This window comes from Ranitomeya imitator, chromosome 6 (assembly GCF_032444005.1).
Source record: "Ranitomeya imitator isolate aRanImi1 chromosome 6, aRanImi1.pri, whole genome shotgun sequence".
Taxonomy (NCBI): domain Eukaryota; kingdom Metazoa; phylum Chordata; class Amphibia; order Anura; family Dendrobatidae; genus Ranitomeya; species Ranitomeya imitator.
The window spans coordinates 497991535-498000031 of NC_091287.1; the positions used below are offsets into that span (position 1 = coordinate 497991535).

At 43.2% G+C, this 8497-nt stretch overlaps 1 protein-coding gene across 1 annotated transcript; it reads left to right on the forward strand.

Moving 5' to 3' along the window:
- The first annotated feature begins 1668 nt into the window (after nt 1–1668).
- LOC138641493 (uncharacterized) lies at nt 1669–7190 on the forward strand. Its single transcript, XM_069728986.1, has 2 exons — nt 1669–1765; nt 5671–7190. The coding sequence occupies exon 2, from the start codon at nt 5679–5681 to the stop codon at nt 6708–6710; it is 1032 nt and encodes a 343-aa protein (XP_069585087.1). The 5' UTR covers nt 1669–1765; nt 5671–5678; the 3' UTR covers nt 6711–7190.
- Nucleotides 7191–8497: the final 1307 nt, after the last annotated feature.

Consider the following 8497-nt stretch of genomic DNA (forward strand, 5'->3'; position numbering starts at 1 on the left):
TGGGGATTTGGTTTGGTTGTCGTCTCGTTATGTTCCTATGAAGGTTTCCGCTCCTAAGTTTAAGCCTCGTTTCATTGGTCCGTATAAGATTTCTGAAGTTCTCAATCCTGTGTCATTTCGTTTGGCCCTTCCAGCTTCTTTTGCCATCCATAATGTGTTCCATAGGTCGTTATTGCGGAGATACGTGGCGCCTATGGTTCCCTCCGTTGATCCTCCTGCCCCGGTGTTGGTCGAGGGGGAGTTGGAGTATGTGGTGGAGAAGATTTTGGATTCTCGTATTTCGAGACGGAAACTCCAGTACCTGGTCAAATGGAAGGGTTATGGTCAGGAAGATAATTCCTGGGTTTTTGCCTCTGATGTTCATCTAGTTCGTACCTTTCATTTGGCTCGTCCTGATCGGCCTGGGGGCTCTGGTGAGGGTTCGGTGACCCCTCCTCAAGGGGGGGTACTGTTGTGAATTCTGTTATCGAACTCCCTCCTGTGGTCATGAATGGTACTTCGGCGAGTTCTGTCCATGGACTCCCTCTGGTGGCTGTGAGTGGAGCTGCTGCTTCTGAGGTTCCTTCCACAGGTGACTTAGTTTATTCTTTGGCTGGCTGCTCTATTTAACTCCACTCAGATCGTTACTCCATGCCAGCTGTCAATGTTCTTGTACTGGTTCAGTTCGCTCTTGGATCTTTCTGGTGATGTGTCTACTCCAGCAGAAGCTAAGTCCCTGCTAGTTAATTATTGGTTCATTGTTTTCTTGTCCAGCTTGCTATCATGATTTTGCCTTGCTAGCTGGAAGCTCTGGGAGGCAGAGTGGCACCTCCGCACCGTGAGTCGGTGCGGAGGTCTTTTTGCACACTCTGCGTGGTCTTTTTGTAGTTTTTTGTGCTGACCGCAAAGTTACCTTTCCTATCCTCAGTCTGTTTAGTAAGTCTGGCCTCCCTTTGCTGAAACCTGTTTCATTTCTGTGTTTGTGACTTTAATCTTAACTCACAGTCAATATATGTGGGGGGCTGCCTTTTTCTTTGGGGAATTTCTCTGAGGCAAGGTAGGCTTTATTTTCTATCTCTAGGGCTAGTAAGCTCTTAGGCTGTGAAGAGGTGTCTAGGCAGAGTTAGGTACGCTCCACGGCTATTTCTAGTGTGTGTGATAGGATTAGGGGTTGCGGTCAGCAGAGCTCCCACTTCCCAGAGCTTGTCCTTTGTTAGTTTAACCATCAGGTCGTTTCGGGTGCTTCTAACCACCAGGTCCATAACAGGGTGTGCTCCGTGACGTCAGTATAACAGACGGTTCCCTGAAAAATGCACACAGGAAAATTGCACACAGGAAAATTACCCACAGGAAAAATGCCCACAGGAAAAATGCCCACAGGAAAATTACCCACATGGAAAATTCCCAACACGGAAAATTCCCCACACAGAAAATTGCCAATTACAGCATCACAAAAGTTTCAGATCTATGATATTTCAGGTGCAAGGTGAGGATGTTCACATAATATGTGATCAACTTGTGATTTACAGTTGACCTAGTGCAAAACTGCAAAAATGATGATCTGTGGTTTGCAGCAGTCTGTCATTATCAGCATTAGATAGATCTAGTCTGCTCTCATCTCTCACTGATTCTGCCTTACTCCTCCCACAAGCCCAAAACAGCAGCACATGCAGAACCAGCAGCAGTGTGATCCAGAGGAGCCATCACTGCTATCAGTGCTCGCAAAAGTATCACTGCTGCTGGCAGAGATAGTTGGTCCTGGAAGTCCAGAAGGCACAGCAGAAGGGTGAGATTCTGTTACTTGTACCACTTTGTGTTCTTGCTGAGAATGTATGATATGCTTTTGCAGTGGAGTCCGAAGGGCCCCAGTGCGAAATTTGGACCTTCCCCCCACACACACGTTGGTCAGATGTATGGGCCCCTGTAGTGTTCTAAATTCTATAAAGACGTATGAATTGCCCTCTCCCCCTTCATTATGTAGTAATGTCCTCCATACTGGTATATATGCCCATCATCTTGGTGAATATGTCTGCATCCTGGTATATATGTCCTAATGCTGGTATATATGGTCCCCATCCTAGTATGTATGGTCCACATGATCTCCATCCTGGTATTTATGCACCCTTTCTGGTATATATGTCCCTATCCTGGTTTACATGGTCCCCAATCCTAGTGTATGTGTCCCCGTTCTGACCCTAATGCATAATTAAAAACAATAACATTCTACTCACCTTTCCTCTGCTCCCACGTCGCCCAGTGTCTTTTGTAGCCACTGCACAGCCCAGCAGTTGACATCGGAGTGTGCGCCATTTCATGCACCGCTCCCTGTGGCTGCACCTCTGATGTCAGCTCACAGCCAACGCGCCGGCAGCATGTATCGCAGTGCTGGGACCCCATGGGTCTCTGCAACATGATGCATGTCATCTGGATCTGCATCTTTAGTGAAGACGCAGATCCAGCAGAAGCAGGCACCTGTACCCCCTTGCCTGGTTGTGGACTTGATGCCTGTGACCACAGTCATTACACATGACTTCTTAAACTAGAAGAAGAGGGGACGGGAAGAAAAACATTAGACTCGAACAAAGACGACCCAGGAAAACATACTCAGAAGGGAGGTAAGAACATTTCTAAAACAATCCACAGTGAGGAGATTGGAACAAAACAAAATCCTCTAAACTGCATGCTCGCAAACGCCAGAAGCCTGACAAACAAGATGGAAGAACTAGAAGCAGAAATATCTACAGGTAACTTTGACATAGTGGGAATAACCGAGACATGGTTAGATGAAAGCTATGACTGGGCAGTTAACTTACAGGGTTACAGTCTGTTTAGAAAGGATCGTAAAAATCGGAGAGGGGGAGGGGTTTGTCTCTATGTAAAGTCTTGTCTAAAGTCCACTTTAAGGGAGGATATTAGCGAAGGGAATGAGGATGTCGAGTCCATATGGGTTGAAATTCATGGAGGGAAAAATGGTAACAAAATTCTCATTGGGGTCTGTTACAAACCCCCAAATATAACAGAAAGCATGGAAAGTCTACTTCTAAAGCAGATAGATGAAGCTGCAACCCATAATGAGGTCCTGGTTATGGGGGACTTTAACTACCCGGATATTAACTGGGAAACAGAAACCTGTGAAACCCATAAAGGCAACAGGTTTCTGCTAATAACCAAGAAAAATTATCTTTCACAATTGGTGCAGAATCCAACCAGAGGAGCAGCACTTTTAGACCTAATACTATCTAATAGACCTGACAGAATAACAAATCTGCAGGTGGTTGGGCATTTAGGAAATAGCGACCACAATATTGTGCAGTTTCACCTGTCTTTCACTAGGGGGACTTGTCAGGGAGTCACAAAAACATTGAACTTTAGGAAGGCAAAGTTTGAACAGCTTAGAGATGCCCTTAATCTGGTAGACTGGGACAATATCCTCAGAAATGAGAATACAGATAATAAATGGGAAATGTTTAAGAACATCCTAAATAGGCAGTGTAAGCGGTTTATACCTTGTGGGAATAAAAGGACTAGAAATAGGAAAAACCCAATGTGGCTAAACAAAGAAGTAAGACAGGCAATTAACAGTAAAAAGAAAGCATTTGCACTACTAAAGCAGGATGGCACCATTGAAGCTCTAAAAAACTATAGGGAGAAAAATACTTTATCTAAAAAACTAATTAAAGCTGCCAAAAAGGAAACAGAGAAGCACATTGCTAAGGAGAGTAAAACTAATCCCAAACTGTTCTTCAACTATATCAATAGTAAAAGAATAAAAACTGAAAATGTAGGCCCCTTAAAAAATAGTGAGGAAAGAATGGTTGTAGATGACGAGGAAAAAGCTAACATATTAAACACCTTCTTCTCCACGGTATTCACGGTGGAAAATGAAATGCTAGGTGAAATCCCAAGAAACAATGAAAACCCTATATTAAGAGTCACCAATCTAACCCAAGAAGAGGTGCGAAACCGGCTAAATAAGATTAAAATAGATAAATCTCCGGGTCCGGATGGCATACACCCACGAGTACTAAGAGAACTAAGTAATGTAATAGATAAACCATTATTTCTTATTTTTAGTGACTCTATAGCGACAGGGTTTGTTCCGCAGGACTGGCGCATAGCAAATGTGGTGCCAATATTCAAAAAGGGCTCTAAAAGTGAACCTGGAAATTATAGGCCAGTAAGTCTAACCTCTATTGTTGGTAAAATATTTGAAGGGTTTCTGAGGGATGTTATTCTGGATTATCTCAATGAGAATAACTGTTTAACTCCATATCAGCATGGGTTTATGAGAAATCGCTCCTGTCAAACCAATCTAATCAGTTTTTATGAAGAGGTAAGCTATAGACTGGACCACGGTGAGTCATTGGACGTGGTATATCTCGATTTTTCCAAAGCGTTTGATACCGTGCCGCACAAGAGGTTGGTACACAAAATGAGAATGCTTGGTCTGGGGGAAAATGTGTGTAAATGGGTTAGTAACTGGCTTAGTGATAGAAAGCAGAGGGTGGTTATAAATGGTATAGTCTCTAACTGGGTCGCTGTGACCAGTGGGGTACCGCAGGGGTCAGTATTGGGACCTGTTCTCTTCAACATATTCATTAATGATCTGGTAGAAGGTTTACACAGTAAAATATCGATATTTGCAGATGATACAAAACTATGTAAAGCAGTTAATACAAGAGAAGATAGTATTCTGCTACAGATGGATCTGGATAAGTTGGAAACTTGGGCTGAAAGGTGGCAGATGAGGTTTAACAATGATAAATGTAAGGTTATACACATGGGAAGAGGGAATCAATATCACCATTACACACTGAACGGGAAACCACTGGGTAAATCTGACAGGGAGAAGGACTTGGGGATCCTAGTTAATGATAAACTTACCTGGAGCAGCCAGTGCCAGGCAGCAGCTGCCAAGGCAAACAGGATCATGGGGTGCATTAAAAGAGGTCTGGATACACATGATGAGAGCATTATACTGCCTCTGTACAAATCCCTAGTTAGACCGCACATGGAGTACTGTGTCCAGTTTTGGGCACCGGTGCTCAGGAAGGATATAATGGAACTAGAGAGAGTACAAAGGAGGGCAACAAAATTAATAAAGGGGATGGGAGAACTACAATACCCAGATAGATTAGCGAAATTAGGATTATTTAGTCTAGAAAAAAGACGACTGAGGGGCGATCTAATAACCATGTATAAGTATATAAGGGGACAATACAAATATCTCGCTGAGGATCTGTTTATACCAAGGAAGGTGACGGGCACAAGGGGGCATTCTTTGCGTCTGGAGGAGAGAAGGTTTTTCCACCAACATAGAAGAGGATTCTTTACTGTTAGGGCAGTGAGAATCTGGAATTGCTTGCCTGAGGAGGTGGTGATGGCGAACTCAGTCGAGGGGTTCAAGAGAGGCCTGGATGTCTTCCTGGAGCAGAACAATATTGTATCATACAATTATTAGGTTCTGTAGAAGGACGTAGATCTGGGGATTTATTATGATGGAATATAGGCTGAACTGGATGGACAAATGTCTTTTTTCGGCCTTACTAACTATGTTACTATGTTACTATGTTACATCTGTGTTTTTTTGTATTGGTGAACCAATAGTCTTATCTATCCCCATATTTGTTAATTTATTTTCAATAAAAGTCTATTTTGAGTTCATCTAAAGTATTCTATTTCTTCTTGTAGTGCTAACAATGGAGTTTTCAAAAAGCCAGAGATACAACAAAGTTATGATTTACTTGGGGTTTGAATATCTTGCATTTCGTACTATCAACGCAGTGGTGACTTGGAGATGCCAACTGTACCGCTCTTCAAAGTGCCATTCAATTCTCAAAACAAAAGATGGCAACGTAGTTCAAGAACCAACAGAACATTGTCATGACTCCTGCCCTCAAAAAGCAGAAGCAAACGTTGCCAGAAGCAAAATGAGAGAAGACATGAGAGCAGTAAGTGCTACTCCTCGCAACGTGATGGGAAAGGTGTTGTCTGTATTGAGTAATGATGTATTGGCCCATATGCCAAGACAATCATCTCTTGCGAGAAGCCTGGTCTATCATAGAACAGATGGTAATTTGGCTAACCCAAAAACTATACATTTTTGCATTCCTGAAAAGTATAGTCAACTGATACTTCATGATTCAGGAAAGGAAGATCGAAACAGAATTCTGGTTTTAGGAGATCGAGATCTTATGCTTGAACTGAACAAAGATACAATCTATGGAGATGGCACCTTTGATAAAGTGCCCAATATGTTTTACCAATGGTACACTTGGCATGCCAAGGTGGGTAACTCATATCCGCCATGTTTGTACATTTTACTACAAAGAAAGGACATGAACACGTATAAGAGAATGTTTGAAATAATGAAGCTATTGATTCCAAATCTGGCACCTCAAAAGGTTTTAGTGGATTTTGAGAAGGCTTGTATGACTGCAGTAAGGATTGCCTTTCCACATGCTGATGTTAAAGGGTGTTATTTTCACCTTTGTCAGAGTCTCATTAGAAAAATAAAAAATGTTGGTTTGAAAACAGAATATGAATCTAATATCAACATAAAAATGACACTGAAGTCTCTTGCTGCATTAGCCTTTGTGCCAATTGAAGATGTGAGATGTGTTTTTGATAAGCCACATTCCCAGATGAAGAATGCTATAATGAGGTGCTCACATACTTTTTTTCTACATATATTGAGGGTGCAGCTGGTAGAGATCCTCAGTTTCCTATAAGAATATGGAATCATGATGATGCAGCCCTGGAACAGTCACCAAAAACCACGAACTGTTGTGAGGGATTTCACAATGCTCTTAATTCCATGTTCCACTGCAGTCATCCCAGCTTGTGGTTTCTCTTTGATGGATTGCAGAAGGACCTGGCTTGCCACAAATTAACACTGGCTAATTCACAGGCGGGTTGCCTTGAGATAAAAAAAGAGAAAGTATGAGGCGCTGTATCATATGGTGGCAACTTCTGTACAGGACTACCCCCAGGTTGAAGATAAACTAAAGTACTTAAGGAGAATAGCTAATTTGCAGTAAAATGGCTAATTTACAGGTATGCAGTGATTGTTTACTAAACCGGAGTTATTACTGTTATTAGACCTCTTTAATAAACTGTTCCTGTTCAGGACTATCAGAAGGTGGCAAATTATTTCCAGGTGTGCAATGATTGCTTAAAAAATCAAAGTTATTGTTGTTATTAGACCTCCTTAATAAACTGTTCTTAATAAACTTGTCGTTAATTTTCTGTGTGGGCAATTTTTGCCAACATTCTTCTGTGCTGCAGAGCATCTCACCTATAACTCTATACTATTCTCCTGCCCCGCAGAGCATCTCACCTATAGGGTAGAGGCACACTAGGGTATGCGTTATCGGAGCGATTTTAATGCATGACAGTCGCACGAGTGCTTTCCGTATCGTCATGCGAGTGTGATGCGATTTTGCTTTTTTTTCTCAGCTAACATCAGTGTGACATCTGTGTGGTGTCTGTGTGCTATGCGTTTTTAACATGGTCTTTCTCATCTTAATATATACTTACCTTGTAATGTCTTCACATCCTGTTTCGTCCAGATATGTCCAGATCTCAGAATTCAAAGCGGCGGAAGTTCACCGACCTCCATATTGGGACACCCAAGTGATGGGTGTCTCAATATGGAAACTGCTGGTGGTACCAGCCTCTTGCGCGGTATCACCAACGGAACACCGTCGCACCACACACACACACACACACACACACACACACTGTATACGCTGTACGCACCACAGACACACACAAACACAGACTGTATAGGCTGTACGCACCACACACACACATTATACGCCGTACGCTCCACACACACACACACACACACACTGTATAAGCCGTACGCAGCCTCTTGTGTGGTACCACCAGCGGAACACCGTCGTGAACACACCGCCGCCTGGATCAGCCGAATGATTCACTGACCGCTACCATCTTTGTACAGGAGGAGCGCATGCGCAGTTTTAATGTGACCACTGCTATCTGTCTGCACAAAGTTGCTGGTGGTCTGATTTACTGCGCTTGCATGAATTCCGCGCAGGCGCAGTGAATCATTAGGGTGATCCCAGAGGCAGATGCGTGACGTATCTACAGGCAGAGGAAGCCGGTCACATTAAAGGGGTTTTCCCATGAACGAAAGTTCATTTTAAAAATTGTCTGTGTCTGACCGTGTACGGAGCATACCACATCTCCTGGGCAGGGGAGGAAGCAAATGACAATACTGACATTACAGCAGGGGATCACAGAGGATTCATTTTGTCAGGTAAAATAGTGGTGGAGAGAGAGAGAGAGCAGACAAGGGGGAGAGCACATGGGGTACACAGGTCAAAGAAGAGATGATGAGAGAAGACAGCAAATGGGGTAGAGAGAAAGCGCACAGGGGTGAGAGAGACAGAGCACAGGGGGGGAGACAGCTCAAATGGAACAGCACATGAGGGGAGAACACAGCACAGGAAGGAGAGAGACAGCAGACAAGAGGGATAGCACATGAAGTAGA